This window comes from Podarcis filfolensis (assembly GCF_964270895.1).
Source record: "Podarcis filfolensis genome assembly, chromosome: 4".
Classification (NCBI taxonomy): Eukaryota; Metazoa; Chordata; class Lepidosauria; order Squamata; family Lacertidae; genus Podarcis; species Podarcis filfolensis.
The window spans coordinates 58,607,265-58,628,829 of NC_139607.1; the positions used below are offsets into that span (position 1 = coordinate 58,607,265).

At 40.8% G+C, this 21,565-nt stretch overlaps 1 protein-coding gene across 2 annotated transcripts; it reads left to right on the forward strand.

Annotated features, from left to right (window-relative positions):
- Positions 1-43: 43 nt before the first annotated feature.
- On the forward strand, positions 44-20,067 carry LIPI (lipase I). Of its 2 annotated transcripts, XM_083611641.1 has the most exons (11): positions 44-906; positions 2,244-2,675; positions 4,518-4,894; positions 6,095-6,203; positions 7,233-7,334; positions 8,367-8,456; positions 11,203-11,370; positions 12,098-12,193; positions 14,024-14,135; positions 15,435-15,608; positions 18,683-20,067. In XM_083611641.1, the coding sequence occupies exons 2-11, from the start codon at positions 2,588-2,590 to the stop codon at positions 18,756-18,758; spliced, it is 1,392 nt and encodes a 463-aa protein (XP_083467767.1). In that variant the 5' UTR covers positions 44-906; positions 2,244-2,587; the 3' UTR covers positions 18,759-20,067. The 2 variants fall into 2 exon arrangements, with proteins under 2 accessions (XP_083467767.1, XP_083467768.1); XM_083611642.1 differs by lacking the exon at positions 11,203-11,370 and having other exon boundaries at positions 459-906.
- Positions 20,068-21,565: the final 1,498 nt, after the last annotated feature.

Sequence of the window (21,565 nt, forward strand, 5' to 3'; positions counted from 1 at the left end):
CAGCGGACGCGCGCGACAGGCAAAAGAGGGGCCGAGGGTGAGCGCGCTTTACGGCACACCGAACGCTTGTTAAGCAGACGGGGGTTAAGAAGCCGCCACCCTCCCTGCCGGGTATCCTAGCAACTGACTGACGGGGCTGTGGAGAGGGGCGGGGTTTCCCCAGCTGCAAGGAGACCGCCCTGCCCTCTCCGCCGTCGGAATTGGCAAAGTCACCCCTGCGCTCTTTTCCTCCTGCGGCGATTGCGTGGTCCAGAGTAGTGCAGTCTCTCTCTCTCTCTCTCTCTCTCTCTCTCTCACACACACACACACACACACACACACACACACACACACAGTGATTCACAACACGTTTCCTTGGTATTTCTGTAAGAAAAGCGTGTCTTATGTGCATTAACGTTGTGGCACTACAAACTGGCACTACACAACTCGAATTAATCCCGAGGGTTCTTTTTAACTCGGTGCTTTTATTTTATTTTTGCAAACACATTCTCTCAACTTTTTACGGTTTTGTTTCAGCGCCCCGAGGTGCCCCTCCCTCCGACGTTGTGAACTGCAACTCCCATCCTCCTTGACTATTGGCCATGCTCGCTCGGAATGATGGGAGTTGTAGTCCAAAACATCTGGAGGGCGTCATAGTACTGCCCAGGATGCTCTCTCGTCACCATGCTTGGTTTCTCTAAACGCCTCGCTCTTCTTTTCCCCGCCCTCCTAACTCGTCACCTATCTGCAGTCTAATTTCTCTTACCTTCTGTTACCCTTCCTTATGGGGAAAAGATCCCGAGAAAGTGAGGGAGGCTGCTGAACAAGCCTGCTCCTCTTACAGCTGGGCTGTCCCTCCCACCAGCTGTCCTGCGGTCACAATCCTTATGATCCGCTATATGTTATTACTTGGTGTATAATGTGTTGGTACGTGCGTTTAATGTTCATTATTTTTTTCTGGGCATGCAACTATTATTACACATATTTCAGTAACAGAGACACGGGTGGTGGGTTTGAAAGAATTGTAGGCTTCCTAAACTTTGTCTGCCATCCTGTGGCATATCTTGATATTGCACTAGGATCGCCGTAAGGTGGAGTTCTAAGATTAATTGAGTACAGTATCAGCAAAGCTGTTTTTAGCTGCGTGTAAATAATTTAAGATAAAATATATTCGCATTTAAATCGGTTTGGCACAAATTGCTTTTAGAAAATTAACTGATTTTTTTCAGAAGAAATAAAACGCATTGTCACAATGACTTTCAGCTAAAAATGACCTCCTTGTCATCTTTTTAATTTTGATCTTTATAAAGTTCTAGATGAACCCCACCCCAACCATCCCAGGAACTGCAGTTTGTTAAGGGTTCTGAAAGCTATTAGGAAACCACTATTCTCCCCACAGAGCTACAATTCTCATAGTGCTTTAACAATCCCAGGGAACTGTAGGAATTGTAGCTGGGGGGGGGGGTGTCCTCCTAACGACTCCCAACATCCTTAACAAACTATAGTTCCGAGGGATCTTTGGGGGAAGCCATGGCTGTTTAAAGTGGCATGATGATGCTTTCAATGTATGGCACAGCGAGGACTTGGTCACAAATTTGGCAAATTTAGGCTGTGCAAACTGATTTGAACCTCTTGGACAGGAAACCTGCATCCTCAAAAGACTGGACTTCTTCCAGTGAGGAAGATGGTGGGAAAATGTACTGGAAAGCATGGGAGAACTGTTGCTTAACACAGACCGCCGAGACCACATAACACCCGAGCACAATTCAAAGTGTCGGTGCTGACCTTTAAAGCCCTAAACAGCCTCGGTCCAGTATACCTGAAGGAGTATCTCCATCCCCATCGTTCTACCTGGACACTGAGGTTCAGCGCCGAGGACCTTCTGGCGGTTCCCTCACTGCGAAGTCGCGTTACAGGGAACCAGGCAGAGGGCCTTCTTGGTAGTGGCGCCCGCCCTGTGGAACGCCCTCCCACCAGATGTCAAAGAGAAAAATAACTACCAGACTTTTAGAAGACATCTGAAGGCAGCCCTGCTTAGGGAAACTTTTAATGTTTGATACATTACGGTATTTTAATATTTTGTTGAAAGCTGCCCAGAGTGGCTGGGGAAGCCCAGCCAGATGGGCGGGGTATAAATAAATAAATAAATAAATAAATTATTATTATTATTATTATTATTATTATTATTAGTCTAATCTCCCCACAAACAAATCAGGGTAAATACACATTAAATCGCCAGTGCTGTCTAAACTTTCTACAAACAGGTTAGGATGAACACTCTTGAAGCAGGTCACCTGGAAGTAATCCCTTCTACATCCCACCGAACCTGCAATGTTGCATCTTGCATTCTACATCAAGTATCTACTATCAGGATACAGAGTCCTGTAAAACAAGGTTCCAAGAAGTCCAAGAGATTTTAAAAGGAACAGAAACTGCCTACATAAGTTAGTTGGAAAGGAGGAGTCACCAGATTGCAAAAGGATAAAGGCTGGGTTTCACTCTGCCAGGTACTTCCTTCTACACACCACACCCATTTTATCAGCGACTCTTAATTGAATACTGAAGCAAACGGCAGCATGTTAAAAGGAGAAAGCAACACCCTCCTGAAATGTGGTGGTTACACGCTGCTTTTCAAAGATCACCAGTGTTGGGATTATGTGTCTTCGCCTGTTTCGTGGCTTGGTGTGTGAGAGCAGGTAAGATAACCAATTACAAGTTCCTCATGTATTTTTGCTATAAGGAAACGAAGCATACATTTCAGACTTTCAGACGGTATTGTGTGAGTCATGATTCTCAGTGCCTGTCAGATTAACGTGATTCCTTCACAAACAGTACAAAGGTTATTCCTTCGTTGTAAAACAAATAAAGGTGCCTTTGACCTCTGGACAAAAAAATGCAGCTAGATTGACCTTGTGTGTCGAAAGAGAGCAGGAAAAAATAATAATCCCTTGCTGCTGAGATGTAATAGTGTAGCTCTACCGCTGAATATATTGTATAGTATAGAGGACTGGCTCAGTGATGGAGTATGTGTGTTGCATGCAAATGTTTCCAGAATCAATCCCTGGCACCTACAGTTAAAAGGCTAGAAAGCTGTGGTCAGAAAAGACACCACTAGGCTGGATGAACCAGTGGTCTGACTCAGTATAAAGCAGATTCATACAATTTAAACATCTAAGACCTTGATTCTTCAGAGCATGCTTATTCAAAAATAAGTTCCACTGCATGCAATGGGACTTACTTTCAACAAACTATTCTCTCATATGAACCTGCCCAGGCCCTGAGATCTTCAGGGGAAGCCCTTCTCTCGGTCCTGCCACTCTCACAGGCATGCTTGGTGGGGACTGGAGAGGGCCTTCTCAGTGGTTGCTCCCTGATTTGGAACTCCCTTTCCAGAGAAGTTAGACTGGCTGCCTTCCACTGGCAGGTGAAGACCTTTTTATTCAAACAGGCACTTAGGAACTGACTGTTTTGACGGAAAGAATTAGTGCTGTGATGTTTTTATCATTGTTGCTTTTGTATTTTTAATACATTTTTAAATATTGTTTTATTTTGATTAGCATTTAATTGCTTTTTAATGATTATCTTAATATACTTTTAGCTTTTTCTATTTTAACTGTGTGTTTTTTATCTGCCTTGAGTCTGGGAAAAAGGCTGGAAACAAACAAACCTAGAACAGAAGCCTAACCATGTCATTATTTTAAAAAGTTATTTACTTCTCATATTCAGACATATCATAAATTATATCTGTACAAAGATATGGGTGTCTCAGACACACAAAATGACAGAAGATCAATGTGAGGTTTTGCATTGATGTTGACTGACACTGTGGAACAGTTTATGTTTGCTGTGTTACATTTAACATATTCAAGTTGTATGTGTCCAATGCATTTCTGTATTGTAGTGGTTACATTGTAGGTATTTTCAGCCTGCAGGCATTATCTTTGACACAACAGGAACATTTTATGACAGAAATGTATTAAAGGCAACCATTCTAACCGTAAAAATGCACACATTATATTAAAAGGACTAACACAGGTTAGGGACGGTGGAATTTTCATTCTTTGTGATAGAGCTTGTTTGAATGACAGTAATTTGAATGCATTTTTAGGTACAAAAGATGAAGAAGATGTAAGCTTGTCATAGTGGTAAAACTCATTGAAACATTTGCAAAATATGGCCTGTTTAATCAGATGCAGTGTTGTATTAAACAGAGCAGACTTGGACCAGCCAGCCCAGGTTCAAATCCTTTCTCATGTGAGCTATGATGTTTGCTGGGTGACCTTGGGTAAATTCCTGATTCTGATGCAGCAATAAACCACTAGCACATTTGCAAAGCTAAGCAGGGTCCAGTATGGTTTCAAATTGGATGGGAGACCACGTGCTGAGATGCCTGTATTGCAGGGGGGTTAGACTAAAACAGGATAGTAATGAAGTAAGCTTCCTTGTATACTTTGTAGGTCGGTGAGGTAAATTGTGGTTTTAAAAAGAATTGTCTTAACTGATCAAGTGTTTTATTTCTCACTTATTTTATCTTTCAGATACAGAACAAGAATGCCCTAAATTTACTGATCTTAACATAGGCAATGCTATGATTGGTACAGATGTAAAAGTGCAACTGCTTTTGCACACAAGGAGAAACCAAAACTGTGCAGAGATTCTCAGTGAAAACAATCTAACGGCTTCTACACATCTAAATCTGACCAAGCAAACTATTATTATTATTCATGGTTACAGACTTACAGGTTCCCCACCAGTATGGATTGATGAAATTAAAGAGCTTCTGCTTAAAAAGGAAGACAGCAATGTCATAACGGTAGATTGGAATCGGGGTGCCACGACTGTGTATTATCCTAGTGCTGTTAAAAATGCCAAGACAGTAGTAGGAATTTTGAACAATCTTATTGACCAAATGCTGGTAAGGAAGCCATGGCACAACAGCCTTCTTACCTCTGTCTAATCCAGTATACTGTCTTATAAGGGTGACAGGACCTTGGTTAGTTCTTGGTAAATGTACCTAGTATAAGGGTGTAATGAGATGTATGACCTTTCACTGTTTGCTTTGCCGTTCACATTATACTTTTGTGTGTATGGAAAATATTTTTGTGCAGAAAAATGTGCGAACTAACACTGCAATAATTGCACAGTTGTATATGTGCCACAGACCCATGGCCAATCATACTTGCCCAGGATTTGTAAACACAGTAAATAAAAAAATGTCTGTGCATGATCTGCATAGCTTTCACACTTTTTTATAACGTGAAAATGTGTGAAGTAGCCCTTAGAGCTGAGGCACATCAGCCACAGCAAACTAGCAGTGGCTGCTTTCATGTTTGATGATGCAGTGGCTCCGAACTCCTGCTGAAGCATGCTGCTGAACTTGCTGCCGTGTGCAATACTGAACTGTCTTGTACTCTCCCACATTTTGATGGGTCTACAATGGCAAGAAATAATCAAACCTGGACAGGCTGTAGCTCATTGGAAAAGCTTGACATACACAGGGCCTCAAGTTCAATCTTTAGCATGTCCAGCTAGGGCAAGGAAAGACATCTGCCAAAAATCCCAGAAAGCTATTGCTTGTTAAAGGAAATTGTAAACAGTACAGAGCTAATTCCCCAGGAAAAGGGATTGATTGTTAAATCACTCTGAAAATTGTAGCTCTGTTTCCTAACAACTCTCAGCCTCCTTAACAAGCTACAGTTCCCATAATGAATTGGTGGAAGCCATGGCTGTTTAAAGTGGTATCAAAGTGCTTTAAATATATGATGTGAATGTGGTCATAGTCTCCTTGTTTCCCTTGCTTTACTGCACTGAAGAAAATGGTTGCTCATGCTACGTAGAAATAACCAGAAATATAGTCAATGTGGGTATATATTGCATAGTAATAAATATATGGCATTTTTTGTATCTTTAAAGAGGCAACAAAGGCATTAGTTTTCTGCTACAAAGAACTTCCTTTTGAAGCTGCTAAAAAAATGTTTCATGTCTCATCTTCTCTTGAAAAGCCTTTGGACTTCCAAAGCTGGAACATGGCTATTTAAGAAGGAAGAATAAAAGCTGGTTTGCCCTCTGTGGTTCACATTCCTATAACCTTCTATCCATACATATTTACTGACAGGCAAATGGAGCGTCTCTTGACTCTGTATATATGATTGGAGTAAGCCTTGGGGCTCATATAGCTGGATTTGTTGGGAAGGCATACAATGGCAAAATTCGCAGAATTACAGGTAAGTGTTAAAAACTGGACATTCTGGTGTTTTATTCTCTATTCTCATTCTTGTTTCCCTATGCTGAATGATTCAATTTGTCATAGAAAACAAACAAAGTCAAGCTGGCTTAGTCACCCAACATAAGGTACAGTGCCTGGGGTGGGTTTAAGTGAGTTGGTCATAGTCATGCACATAGTTGAAATTTGTCCACCTTCTAAAAGATACAGTTTAAACCAGGGGCAGCCAACATGGTGCCCTTCATATGTTTTGCAGTGCAATTCCCACCAGGTCCAGCCAGCATGGCCAATGGTCAGGGATGTTGTGGACATGTAATCTACAACATCTGGCTCTTGTGGTGTTCTGCATTATTTTATAAAAGTATAATGTATGTTTGTGTTTATAAATGTTTTGTGAAAGCTGCTTGGAGATCTTTGGCTAACAAACAACTAAACAGTCAGATGATGATGATGATGATGATTATTATTATTAATGTACCAAGTTGGCAACTTCTGACTTAAACAATGAAAAGGCAGCTTCTGGTGACACCAGTGGAGGTCAGCTGTTGTTTAAAGAAATCTCAGTCAACACTGACCTTCAGCAAACACATCATGAATGCAACAATGTTCAGGGATATGAAATAAGAGTTTACCACTTTAATCCCAAATACTTGGGTCAGAATTTACAAAGTGTTAAGTATTCTTTAGTTACCTTGAATTCAGCTGTTGTGACTCTTCAGTGAAAGTGATTGCTGCAATCAGTGGATTTACATTCTCTCTGATAATCCTGACCTGCATCCTTCTTTCCTTCGGGAGGAGAACGGGCAAATTGGAGAGAAAGCTCATTTGTTTAAATAGTGGGTGTGTTTTATATTACTTTTGTGCTGATGAAGCTTAACAGTTGGGAGGAAGCTTCTGACTATATACTTGTGTGTTTTATCCTGCTGTGGTCTGCTTCCACTCAAATACTATTTACAGATTCGTATGTACATACGTGTGTGTGTGTGCAATTCCTATTATAATAAGCTAAATTTTTCATTTCTCATACCAGGTCTTGACCCAGCAGGGCCATCATTTACAGGAAAGCTGCCCAGTGAAAGACTGGATCACACTGATGCTCAATTTGTTGATGTTATTCATACTGATATTGATGGTAATTATACCATTTTGGATTTCCATTATTGTAATGGAGAATGATTCCCCGCACCCCTAATCTGGTTTGCTGGGAGAAAAATAACTATTTCAAGTGTTCAGAAAGGCTTATACATAACCAAAAAACAAAAACAGTTTTTTATTCTTTTGAAGCAACACTACTGGCTGGTCTTGAATACACACTAGTTCAAACTCAATTCATTCAGGCAGAATTACTTGCACTGTTCATTTGTTCCTGGCCAGTGCAATTAACCAATTTCTGTAAGTATCCCCAGTGGGTTTTGGTGGAAAAAAACCAACTGCTTTGAACTCACAGGAAGTCGTGCCTCTTCTTAAATAAAGGAAAAAAATGTAATGTTTATCTTGCTAGATTGTTCAGATAAAAACTCTCAAGAATGGCTGATAGTTCCAAGCATGTCTCTGCATAGGAATACAGTCTAAAAAATTGTATGAAACACAGCATTTTAAAAGCCTGGGAAATAAAAAGGGCTTCACCTGGTGCTGAAAAGGAATCAGACTCACTGCCAAGTTTGGCTCCGTGAGGAGAGACTTCCGTGCTTTATGTTTGGTTCCCTGAACAATCTTAGAATTTATCAGGGCTGGCCCAATAATGGCATCTGGCAGGTCATTATGTTTGCCTGAGGAAAGGGCCATCTGCTATTCTAGGCAAAACATGACCAGCCTTGGCCAATTTATAACCCACCTACTCACCCCATGCAGGATGTTCTAGCCAAAGCATCGGTCACATAGTTGTCACACACTTGTCACTTAGTTATGTGTCACTGGAGCCTGGGAAGGGTCTTGGTTCCAGTTTTTCTGAGCCTGTAGGACCATCCCTCCTCAACCTCAACTTCTGTGCATCCATTAGTTACATTTCCATAATATAATTTCATTGGTTGTTGTTATCTTTGTAAATATGAATAATAGTTCTTTTGTCGTTTTGAACATTCTGACAAATGCATGAGAAAAGTGTTATCATTTATTGTGAAATGACATCTGTATTTTTCATCACTATATGTTTTATTTTTCTTAGCTTTGGGCTACAGGGAGCCTTTGGGAAACATCGATTTCTACCCAAATGGAGGAACAGATCAACCTGGATGCCCAAAAACAATATTCAGTGGTAAATACAGATAAATTAATTCTAATAGATAAAAACATCAGGAAGGGTTATGCTCTGGAGTCAACTGGGTTTTCACAAATCAACTCGCAAATATATTAGCATCAAATAAATATTTCCTGGCAGACTGTTGGAATGGTCCTCCTGACTGATATTCTTTACATGCACCCTTTATGGTGTCATTCTCCCTTTTGAAGCGAAAAGACTGCACCAATTTTAATATATAGGTTTCACCTTGAGGTGGGACTGCTGCTTCTAATTAAGGTTTTCTCCTATGGAAGGAAAAGAAACTTTACAGTCTTTTCTATGCATTGTACTTTATGTACTGTGTAATACTAGAAAATGAAATTGGTTGGGTTTTGAAGCTGAGTTAAAGCATGTGATTTCTGTGGTGCAATGGACCAGTGTGTCTGGCTGTTAACCAGAAAGTTGGTGGTTTGAGCCCACCCAGGGATGGCTCTGGGCAGGATTCCTGCATTACTGGGGTTTGACCTAGATGGCCCTTGGGGTCCCTTCCAATTCTACAATTCTGTGATTCTACAAATGATTTTGCTTAAATTTATTTCAAAGCTTTCATGGGTTATCCTGTTCTAAATAAATTTGTAGCATAACTGCCTCTCCAAGTTAACTACTGTTGCAAGGGTTACTGAGATAATGGATGTGAAGTGCTTTGAACACTCAGGGTTGTTCCGTTCATTGTGTGTGTGGAATGCTTGGGTGAAGAGCATTCCACTCACACAATGACAGTTCCCCTTCCTTTGCTCCCATTTCAGCATACCTTCCCCCCAATTTGTTACAGAGAATCTCCCCAAGGCCCTGCAGCAGATTATGAGGGTGCCCAGGGGGCTGCAGAGGAGTGGAGGACGAAGTTCCATTGCACAAGCAGATGCCTTTCTCAAGCAGGGAAGGATCTGATACAACCTCAGAAATGTCATATTACCATATGAACACCATATGTTTACAATATTGTGCATTGCTAAAATTATATTCCAGAATGCCAGTGTGGCTGAAGTAGGCTCAGTCACAATGAGTCTAGTTACAAGAGAGCAGCAGTCAGTTCTAACTGAAGAAATACCTGCACTTATTCAGGGAATCAGAAGTTTCCTTAACATCTGCCAGGGCTTCAGCAAAGACATGATAAGAAAGCCTGCACAAGGCAATACAGATGGAATAGCTGCTTACAGCTGAAAGCATGAGAGTGGGATGTCATGTTCACAACACTATGGCATGTTCTTTTACAAGTGCAGATATCTGCTATGAAAACTGTCCATAACTGAAGGGGAGAAAGAATAGAGAGGGATGGCACCAGACTAGGAATCTCCAGAGGAAGAGTCTTCCAGTGATGGCAGTCCCAAGGAGGAGCCATCAGCCCGTATGAAGCCATGGGCACCATAGCTCACATCACCCCTGAACCACCAAAAGGAACCTCTGCCACCAGACTCCAATGACTGGTCCACACATACCTCTGAGGAGAGCCTTGAGGAGATGTCCTTACAGCCTGAAGCCACAGGACCTAGATGTCCTGGATCCCCAGCCTACCTGGCAACAATTCCCTCTAGCATATACAGTATGTCAAATACAAAGTTCAGCTGTCAGGAAACATGGTCCAGGGGGCAATCCACATAAGCAAAGTCCATCAGTCCAGAAACACAATCCAGAGTCAAACCCAAAGCACAGTCCTGTAGAAGTCCTGCAGCACCCAAAGCAAGCTCCATCAACATAGACAGTTGAGCAGACACAGTCAGCTTTGCTTCCCTTTTATCCCTTGCATGTTAGTTGCAGCATCTGGGCTTGTCAGGACATGTGACCCTCACCTGTTCGGAGGCTACTCCAGCTGAGGAATCACACACACCTCTCAGAGCTAATGAGCCCACACCTGGGCCATGGGCCCTGGCCTGCCTCAGCCTCTGAAAGCATACCTCCCACTTCTCCCTGTGCCCCAAAACCTGCCTTGTTTGTGAAGACAGCAGCTTCTCTGGCTCTGATGAGCTAGTTGAGTCTCTAGTTATTGGATATGCAGCCCAAGGAATCCTCCACTTTCTTCAGAACACTGCTGAGGCAACTGGTATGTTTTGCCTCAGCAGCAAGGTCACTATTTGTGGTCTTGAAATCCCAAAGCTTGGTCTCTCTCCAAGGTGCTGATCCTTGCCTTTCTGTATGGAACCCTGGGACCACTGGCCTCCTCCTTGCATCAGATATCACATATTCTCAGTGGTGGTTATCCCTATGGATCAGAATATAGACTAGGGATGAGACTTGCTATAGAAAACACAGAGCTTCTTTTGAGTTAGCTATTGTGTCCCAATAGCTTTAAAACATAATACTGTTTAGCACATGTGCCACCACTATTTGACAGGCAGCCTTTTTTTTTTTGTAAGATTCACATTAATTTGGCAAGCTTTTATATGTGCTTAGATGACAACCTAGTCTTACACTGATAATCAGTGATTTCCCCCCTAACAAAATGTTTAGCGGTACTCTCATTTTGACTCAAGAAAATCACCATTTTATAGTTCAAATCAGGAAAAATAAATACAGTAAATGGACAAAAGTACAAAGATTCACAAAATGTTTAGGGGTATGTGTACCCCTGTGTCCCCCCAGGGAAAAAAATCACTGCTGATAATCTATAAAAGGAAACTATCGGTTGAACTTAAAATGTTGTTGCTTAATAATATTAGTATTGCTTTTATAAAACTAACATTGCATTGCTTCATTGTTTCTTTTGTAACACTTTCTCTACTTTAAGGCACCCAGTATTTAAAATGTGATCATCAGAGATCTGTTTTCTTGTACATGGCATCCTTGAAACAGAATTGTAATGTAACTGGATACCCTTGTGACTCGTACGTAAATTATAGGAATGGAAAATGCGTGCACTGTGAAGCTTTTCAGCCACTCCCATGTCCAGTTTTGGGTAAGAGCTATTAATTATCCTGCAAGTGGAAACAGCATGCTATGGATAATTTCCTGGTTGTGCAATAATGAAGATACTGGCTGTGCACAGATAATTAAACATTAGCTTAATAGACCAGTTATATGCACGTATTTCATACACCTGCACAGCACCCCTTTGCTTCTGCTTTGCTTCTGGTGCAAACCAAGGAATCAAACCAGGAAGTAACTGTACTTCCTGTTACACATGAACCAGGAATTACTGTTGATGTCTTCCAAATAGGTTCTAAGTTACCTTCTGAATCTGACTTGTTTTGGGGATGTTCTTGTTCTTATGGTTTGCACAAGACAAAAGAAAAGCAGTTAAGCCAACTAATCCAACTGAACTGAGGGCAATTGTGGCTACTCTCTGAGTATCTCTTCTTCACCACACCATCGTCTGCATGGGGCCACAAGCTTAGTAAATCAGTAAAGTAAGATGACTAATAGTGACATAAGACAGAAAGGAATGCACATATATATTATATTATAGCTGGAGTGACAAAGGAGCCAAAGTGTAATCCATTTTCCTGTGCATAAACTGACTGACTGTAATAGAACTCAGCGTGCATTACTTGAGTCTAAGTTCTTATGAGCTGATGCTAGTTTTGATTTCCCAGAACGTTACATAACAAAAACCAATCTTCATGATTTTTATCTTTCCTTTGTTTGTTAATTTTCTGCTGAACACATTCCAATTTAAATTTCAGGTTATTATGCTGATAAGTGGAAGGACCGTTTAATTGAAAAGAACCCTCCTGTGACAAGAGCTTACTTTGATACTTCAGACAAAGACCCATTCTGCAGTAAGTGATTAACCATTCTCTGTACCCTTTCGCCAGTTTTCATTATCTAATAACATTATGAACAAACCGCTTTTTGCTGTACAGATAGCATGGCACACTCTTGATTAAACTTCGTTCTCTGTTGCTGTATTGTTTATGCTCAGAAGATCTATGTGTAGGAAGGCGAAAATGCTGAAAACAGGAAATTATCTGGGCACCTGGTAAAAGATGACAAATGAGCTGGAAATGAGATTCAGCTGGATTTGCATTGGATAATCAGGAAAAAATATTAATTTAAGAATTACAAAGAAAGAGAAGCAAGTTAGCTAGGTGCTTGCTCCAATGCATTGCATCATGATTTGTATGTCAATGTGATTTTCAGATGCTCACATTTCTGTGGGTTTGAAAATTTGAGAATTTGATGTGTGTCAGCCAATCCTTGCATGCTACATGGAGTCTGAAACGGGGATTAGGGTGATTACAGTATCATCACCACAGTTTTACTTGTACATATAACCAGTGCTATTTTTCTAGAATAAGAGGTGCCAAAGCTCACCACGAACTTCTCCCTTGTTCACTTAGAATGGCAAAGGCACCCATTTACAATAAACTATAATGCATCGTAAGCATAAAACACCACCACATCATGAGCTGAATACTAGCATTTTAAAACCATCTAACTTAGTATTAGGGACGCGGGTGGTGCTGTGGGTTAAACCACAGAACCTAGGACTTGCCGATCAGAAGGTCAGCGGTTCAAATCCCCGCGACGGGGTGAGCTCCCGTTGCTCGGTCCCTGCTCCTGCCAACCTAGCAGTTCGAAAGCACGTCAAAGTGGAAGCAGATAAATAGACACACGTCTGGTGGGAAGGTAAACGGCATTTCCGTGCGCTGCTCTGGTTCACCAGAAGCAGCTTAGTCATGTTGGCCACATGACCCGGAAGCTGTACGCCGGCTTCCTCGGCCAATAAAGTAAGATGAGCGCTGCAATCCCAGAGTCGGTCACGACTGGACCTAATGGTCAGGGGTCCCTTTACCTTTACCTAACTTCGTATTAAGTACCTTTGATAGTATTAAAATCTCAGATATTAGACCTAAATTCTGTAATACAATATTACAACAATACAATGCTTCAAACATTTAGTTTTGCTTTCTTAGTTAGCATGGACCTATTGTTATCTTTTTTGTCTCTTGGCAAAATTGACTGGTGTCTACACAACAAAAGGATTTTAATGACACTTAATAGTCTGAATTATTTCACCAAGCAGAATCTGAGGGAGGGACAGTTTGGAGATGGGGAGCTAGGTACAGAACAGATGGTTTTGAACTCTGGCTGAACTAGATGCAGCCTGGGGGTTGTAGATGTTCATGTTGCTCTCTGGGAATTGAAGGCAAGATCAGTGGTTTGGATGCCTGCCACCGGACACTATTTGCTTCTACTATGCTATGTTTGCAGTGTATGTTCCCTTTACAAATACAGTGGTACATTGGGTTACATACGCTTCAGGTTACAGACTCCGCTAACCCAGAAATAGTACCTCGGGTTAAGAACTTTGCTTCAGGATGAGAACAGAAATTGTGCTCCAGCGGCGCAGCGGCAGCAGGAGACCCCATTAGCTAAAGTGGTGCTTCAAGTTAAGAACAGTTTCAGGTTAAGAACAAACCTCCAGAATGAATTAAGTACTTAACCCGAGTTACCACTGTATGCAAAGAGATCACAAGTCTCAAGAGTGCTCTCAAACTGAAATCCCTGGCCATAGCACCACTTGGGGAAGGGTAGCCGAGGTTATTTTTTGCTGAGCACAATATTTTATTGCATTAATTTACCTTTCTTTCATCCTCTCCCTTTAGTGTATCATTACTCTGTGGATATTATTACCTGGAACAGAAATAGTAGGAGAGGTTTCATAAACATCAAAGTAACAGATGATGCTGGAAATACAACAGAATCCAAAATTAATAGGTGGGTCTTATTTTAGTCGATCTTTTCTTTATAGAAGTCACTTCAGCCATAAGTATACCTAAGTCCCGTTGAGATAAGTGATACTTATTTCCTTTTTTTTTTTATTATTAAATATTTATTGGTATTTTCAAAAAACACACAACAAACAAAAACAAAAAAATAAACAAAATAAAAACAACACAAAAAAGCATATTCGAAACTAAACAGAAAAATAGAAAAAACACATACAGTTTCTGATACTTATTTTCCTCAACCTTGTTTCTCAGACCTCCTCACACCTCCCCTTCTTGTATTCCAATTTAAATTGTCAATTCAGCAAGTCCTTAACTTATTTCTTCACCTTAACTTAAACATTTATTCTAACATACTGTTATTTTACTTTACTTCTTTTTTCCATTTCCTCCATTTATTTTTAACAGCCTTATTTTCACTTAATTTAAAAAAAAGAAAAAAAAAACCAATTTCACCTTATTAAAATTACACATCAATACTTATACCTCATTAATTTATTCTTAAACCTTTTTCCTAAGGTCGACCAAAATTTCCCTTCCACGGTTTACCCAATTTCCTTACCACTAACAAAATATAAAACAAACAAAGCAATGCAAATTATCCTTATGTACCCTTTGGATTCCCAACCTCCACCCACCCTTCTCCCGGTTCCAGTCCCCAACCAATATCCATCAGTCTTTATATTATTTATTTAGCCTGGAGATCTCAGGTCCGAGGCCAGTGATACTTATTTCCCAGTAAATTGCATTTGGAATGAAGTGGCAGTTTGAAGATAAATATACAGAAACACTGCAAAATACAAATAGTTGTGTCTGTTTTGTCTTTTAATCAGTGTGATGTAATGGCAAAGGTGCTGGCCTAAAGGAAAATAAGCATGTCTCATCAGCGTTGATGAGTTTGCAACCTGGCTTTGTTCCAATAAATATGGCAGGTTCAAAGCTAGGAAATAATACCAGGCATATAAGGAACACCAAGAACATAACTGGTGTTTTTCTCTTATTGATTATGTGTGGATGAGAAAGCATGCGTAGTTGAGAATGCATATACAGGATGCTTTACATTTCCCCCATCTGCTGATGCCCCTCTATTTTAAATGTCTTTCTTCACCACCACTCAGGCCAGGCTCAGAAAATTAGCTATTTTTGCTGCCTGCCTAGGATTGCAAAAACAAGCAAGGATTATCAACTGGCAGACACGGGTGGCAGGCTGTGTTTGGTTTGCAGAGCCACAAATTGTAAAGACGGAGAATAGGTGTTGAACTAATAATGTGTCCTGATATCTCCTTAGCGGAGCAGCTGCATTTCACCAATATAGACAAGCCCATTTGCTTGCTGGATTTGACGTGGATTTGGACAATGTATCCAAAATAGCCTTGACATTTTCTACAAGGAATGCAATAGGCCCCAAGTACAAGCTTAGGGTCCTCCAAATGAGATTAAAATCTCTTTCAGATCCCCAAAGGTAAGCATATAGTTTTTCTTGCAACCTAACAAAACCTGCATTGATTGCCTTATTTGGAAGCCTCTGTGTGGACATCTTTTTATGTATAATCCTTAACATGACTATCAATAATGCCAACCTTATAAGCAGAGGACCATAGCAGTTTGTATGAGATCTAACTTTGATTTCAGCTGCAGAATTCTTCCTTTTATAATGCTCTTTAGCACATAGTTCTTACGAGGATCAGGAGATGACCTGATGGAGAAATTTTATACCAATGGGCCAGGGAACAAGTTATTGGGAGCATGTTGCACAATGGGAATAGGAGAACATGACTTTAACCTGATTGGACCTGGCGCAGAAATTTCAAAAAAGATAGCTGAGCAGCCCATCAAGGTCTTCTGCTCAATAACAGCAGGGACCATAGGGTGCTGTAGAACAATGGCAGGGAACCTACAGTCATCCAGATGTTATTGGACTCCAAATCCCATTAGCCCCAGCCAGGATGACCTGTGGTCAGGGATGATGGGAGTTGTAGTTCAGCAGCACCCTGAGAGCCACAGGGTTCTTAAGCCCTGCAGTAGAGGGTGGTTAGGTAGTATGAGAATAGTATTGAAATGAATAGCCCCCATGCCACCAGAGTAGTATGTGCACCCCCATCTCTGAGTAGTGAGGGACTCTAGAGGTTCCAGCACTCACCTGGGGTTCCGCTTCCTTGGAATGAAGGTTAGTGGATATCTGGTTTTATTTGCACATATATTTGAGTGGAACACAGGATGGAAGGACTCATTCAGCACAGCAAGGAAGTCAAGTCCTTCTCTCCAGTTTCCAGCCAAACTTGCACACTAACTCTGCTATTGCTCTCCTACTTACAATATGATGTCGCTGGAACCAAGTGGGGGTCTAGGGAAAGATGCCTACTCCCTCCTGAAGAACATCACCTCTCAGTTGTCTTCATAGCAACATGGCCTGTTCTTTTAGATTCTAGTCAGGGTGCTTAGCTGGCCCTAGCTGGGGTCATTAGCTTACAAAGAGTCTGGTTTGACCAGTTCAGCAGGTCCCCAGTCTACTGCAACCCCCATCTCACAAATACTGCATAACAGGCTTGTTTGAGACCTACGGGCAACATTCAAACCAACCACAAATCCTTTTACAGTATGGCAGGATAAATAATACAAAAAGGGAAGATTGTACATATTTGTTAATGCTGTCTTGGGCTAGGGTTTTGTTCTAATCCTCACAGCCAGGCTCAGGTCATGGTAGGAGGAGCTGTGACTGCTCGGAAAATAATTTCCTTAGCCAATTACCTTTGCATTCTGCGCAGCATTTTGTATACTCCACTAGACTTTCTTTACTTGCTTCAGACATGAATTCGTTGGCCATGATCCAGCAGAGAATTAGACATACCTAAATTCCATTCATTTCAGTGACACTTAAGTGTGCATTGGATTGTGACAACTAAGGTTTTAGTTCTGTATATGCTTCATATGGACAGCAGGCGAACTTATTTATATACTTATTTAACTTATTTAAGCATATATTATGTGCTTTGTATTGTGTGTGTGTTTTGTTGTTGTTGCTCATATACAATTATGCAAGTCTGGCTGGAATGACAATTGAATTATTACATTGCACAAAGTTCCTTATTACACAATCATAAGCTGTAATTGCATAATTGCGTCTTGCAGTTGGGTAAAATATGTGAAACTGATGTGAACACACACATATGGCTTCTGTAGTTATTCATCATTACTGTAATTGCATAAACACTCAGAGATATGTTAAAAACAACAGTACTTAACCAAGCTCTAAATGTTAATTAAATTAGAACAAAAATAGATAAGGAATTGCACAGGCATGAAAGAATAATGCTCCAAAAATTATATTAATTTGTGATCTGCCAACAGTATCAAGTACAAAGCAGAAAGGCACTGGAGGAAGAGCTAACACAACCTCCCTCTCTCACCACAATGTACTTGGAAAAAAAGCCTTGAGGAAAGGGCTGTCAGGTCACATGACTCCCTTTTGTGTGTGCTTTGTGGAAGAAGTGTTTCCCCAAGAACACTTCGCTATGCAAATATTGGTGGGAAATGTTTGAGCTGACTATCAACACCTCAAAAAATAGTAGTGTGGATCAGCTCTCCAACTGTACAGTGCAGGTGCAGCATTATGAAAAAAATTGATATATAAAACGACTCCTCCCTGTACATCCTTGTCATCTTGATTTGGCCCATTTGTGGTGTATTTAGGAGAACGTTCCCAGGTGATCTTAAAAATCATGGTAGAACCCGGGGGGGGGTGGATACATGGAATTTCACTGCCATTGTGCATGCTGGCTGACCTTCCAGTGACCACTCAGAAGCTCAGTTTGAATACATGGGGGGATCATTTGAGACTTTAAACCAACAGGTATCCCTGAGAACTGACACCTTTAATTAGAAGAATAAAAGAAGGCTCAGATAAAAAAATTCGAAGCCCAGATGGCTTCTAAGTAGTTTGCAGGATTAAGATGCTCCTAATACCACATACATTATATGTAAAAGTGCTTTAAATAGGCAAGTGAGCATGCACTATATAATCTTCTAGCAGGTCTGTGTGTGGCTTAGTATGGAAAGGGGAAGCAGAAGGGGAATAGATAGGAGCTGCATCCTATTAATAGAGGATTTGAAGGTGGCAATTTTGCAAATAGGGGGCCTGTGGTGCAAAAGGTGGACAACTGCTAAATATAGGAAAGCAGTCTGAGGGAAGGCTGCAATTAAGAAAGAGGCTGAAATCTGTAGTGCAGTTCAAAATGGAGTACAGTGGTACCAAGTGTGAGACTGAACAAAGAGGAAGACCTGAAGATGGCAAAAAAAATTTTTTTTTTCAGAGGTCTAACACAGTGCCTAGTTGTTATGTGTCATCCCCAAATATATGGAATAGGGAGTTTTCTCGCCTTTCTGAGCCTGGAATGAAGACATCTTCCAATTTAGTTATGGTATAGTAGTTGTATGGGTGAAGAGCAGTGCATTTTTCAAAAGCATCTTCAAAACAAAACAAAACAGATTAGGTAGTCTTTCTATTGATAATATATTACCTCACTTTTCTCTCTACAGGATTCAGCTATGCAGGTATGATTTTGTTCTGCTGGAAAATATTGAAATGACCTTCAGACCTATTCCATGCCATTGATATTGAAGTGTGAAACAATAGCATCTTTCAAACCTGCCTGCGTGCATAAAGCACAGACAGCACCGAGAAGTGGCATAGAGCTAAACTTCCTCCCTTCAAGAAGGTTGAACTTTCAAAGATTATGGCTCAGATTAAGGATCAGCGAACTGCTACAAGAAAATCAAATAATTTTGATGCATAAAGATGTGTATGCTACCAGCAATCAATTTCTAATTAACAAGAGGAAAATCAATACTGTGAATCATATTCTGTGTAGACTTAGACTACTGTCTTGCACACAGTGCTGCTGATGTCCCATTGAAATTATAATTTCATCCCTATGTGCTTAGCAAAGCACATGAAAACATTGGGTTGTATCCAGCTAAGTTCTGCTCAGAGTGGATCCACTGAAATTATTGCACCTTTCCACGAATTTCAGTGGGTCTTTTCTGAGTATGGCTAACATTGAATGGATTCCCCCTTTTCCCCACAATAAATTTCAACGTCGGTAGAGGATGAGATTTTTAATTTCAGGGTTGTGGGTTCATGTCTCACGTTGAGCAAAAGATTCCTGCATTGCAAGGGGTTGGACTATATGCCCCTCGTGGTCACTTCCAGCTCTACAATTCTATGATTCTGTGACTGTATGTTAGTCAAATGTAATGGCTTTTAAGGACAAATGTGGTAGTGCCAGAAATCAGGAAGATAAGATCGCTGAGATTATTCTTTGGGTCTGTGCATTATTGGAATAGGCCTTGTTGGTGGAAAGGACCACATTGAGCACATTGGAGCCCACAGCCTCACAAAAGCCAGCTAAACTGAGACTATAAAACGGATCAAGTTGCTACTTTGGGATATTAGAAATTATTAGAACCAGACAAAAAAGCAAAAGTTTAGCCCCTTTCAGGTGTTTGAAACCCATAGATGCGGAATGCATAAAGGTGCTATGTGGAATGCATGAGCTAATCCTCTTCCCTAGGTGCCAGTACATATGCTAGCCATAGACTCTGGCTGTTCACCCAGCTGGAGGATATGTCTACTGTTCAAGGATAGGAAACCTTTTCCAGCCTGAGGGCCACAGGCAAGAGGAGGGTGCAGTGCAAGGCCAGTAAAAAGTGTGGTCTGGGAAGAGGGAATGTGTCCTGCAGGGAGTCCTAATGGCCAGGGAGAGAGAGGCCTGAAGTTCCCATCCCCTAGACCAGCCTGTATCTTCCAGTTAGCCCACCATGTCTGCAGTTCCTAAACAGGCATCTAACAGGGACTCATATATTCTTCAGCATGTGAACATTATGATTTTAATGTACATTTAATAAAGATTTGTTTATTTCAAGCGGTGTGCAAGTTGCTACTTAAAATGTCATTAATGGAGCACACTTGAAGTACATTTTTTCAGGAATGTGGAATTTTGGGAGTTGTAGTTTGTTTAAGGTGTTGAAAGTTGTTAAGAGACTCATATCCGTCCATCCCACACTCACTCTCTGAGCTACCATTCCCAGAGTGGTTTAATAATGAATTCCTCTTCATGGGGAACTCTGGAAATCATAGCTCTGTAAGGGGAATAGAGGCATCCCAAACAACTGTCAGCACCCTAAACAAATCACAGTTTGGGGGAAGCCATGACTGTTTAAAGTGGTAGAAAAATGCTTTAAAGATATGGTATTGATATGACCATTAAACATATGGTGTTGATGTGACCAGAGCTTCTGTAATGGTTGGTGGGTGTGATCAGGAGGAGGGCAATGATATGAGCAATAAATTTGAATGTTGGGCTGTGACTTACATATGCTCACTTTAGTCTTGTGGCATCTTAATGCTACTTAGCTATGATAATGTGGGAAGTGTGCTTATATATTAGCGTGTTGCTGTGGCAACAGGCTTCCTATGGGCAACCTTTTGTTGCTGTTGCAATATTGTATGCAGCCCTCATCTACAGAACATGGTGTGGGTTTTGAACGATGAAGATTTGACTTTCTTATCTCTTCAGAGGCAGGTAGAATCACAATGCATAGCCCAGGAGCAGAGCCAAATGGAAGTGTGGCCAGTACTCGGAATTTGTCCCATCTTTGCTGAAATTCCAGACCACAAAGCTTAGGAGCAAAAACCTCAACCCTATCTGTAGCACAACTGGAATTTGGCAGCAGCCCTAATTCTTAATTGATTTTTTTTAAAAAATGAAGTTTAGTTCCATTTTAGCCATAATGGAAGGTGTTTGCTCATCTGAAGACTATATCCCAGGAGTAAATGTAGAATCTGTAGCTAGTTTGTTGCAGCAATAACAAAGAGACCTCATTAGCACTTATTTGCAGAAAAGTACTTAAACCTGTTCTGCTTCCATATGCTAAAGGGCTTGGGAAGATTGTGGCAGTGATTTATATTTAACATTTTACAAGGGAAGTGGAAAGGGACATATATGACAATATTATTGCAAGTAAATTTATTATGCCAAAATCTGCCCCCTCACCCGCAATTTTTAATAAGGAGTCAAAATATAGTCTTAGACAAATCTATGTTTTGTTACAGCGAAAAGAGAACAAAAAGTTTCACTAGAGTTATGGATGAAGCTCATTCTTTGGTTGATGAGTGTTAACTGGCATTGAAAGGGAATTAAGCATAACATGAAATATATTAGGATAATTATGCTCCTACACTCTTCATTTCAAGGAGTGATGCATAGTAAACTGTCTGGCATGATTGTATCACACCAGGTCATAGCTCATTTTGCTGCACACAGCACATGAACCAGAATTTATTTCCCAAAGAGTCACACTGTCTGTGTTCATAAAAAGGCTTTAGGGGTAAAACAAAACAAAACACACAATACCCTATGC

Coding starts and splice junctions, on each gene's coding strand:
- LIPI (XM_083611641.1), top strand. CDS start 2,588: ATGTGGTGGTTACACGCTGCTTTTCAAAGATCACCAGTGTTGGGATTA. Junction 11,371..12,097: donor ACTCCCATGTCCAGTTTTGG/GTAAGAGCTATT, acceptor TTTAAATTTCAG/GTTATTATGCTGATAAGTGG. Junction 14,136..15,434: donor ACAGAATCCAAAATTAATAG/GTGGGTCTTATT, acceptor ATATCTCCTTAG/CGGAGCAGCTGCATTTCACC.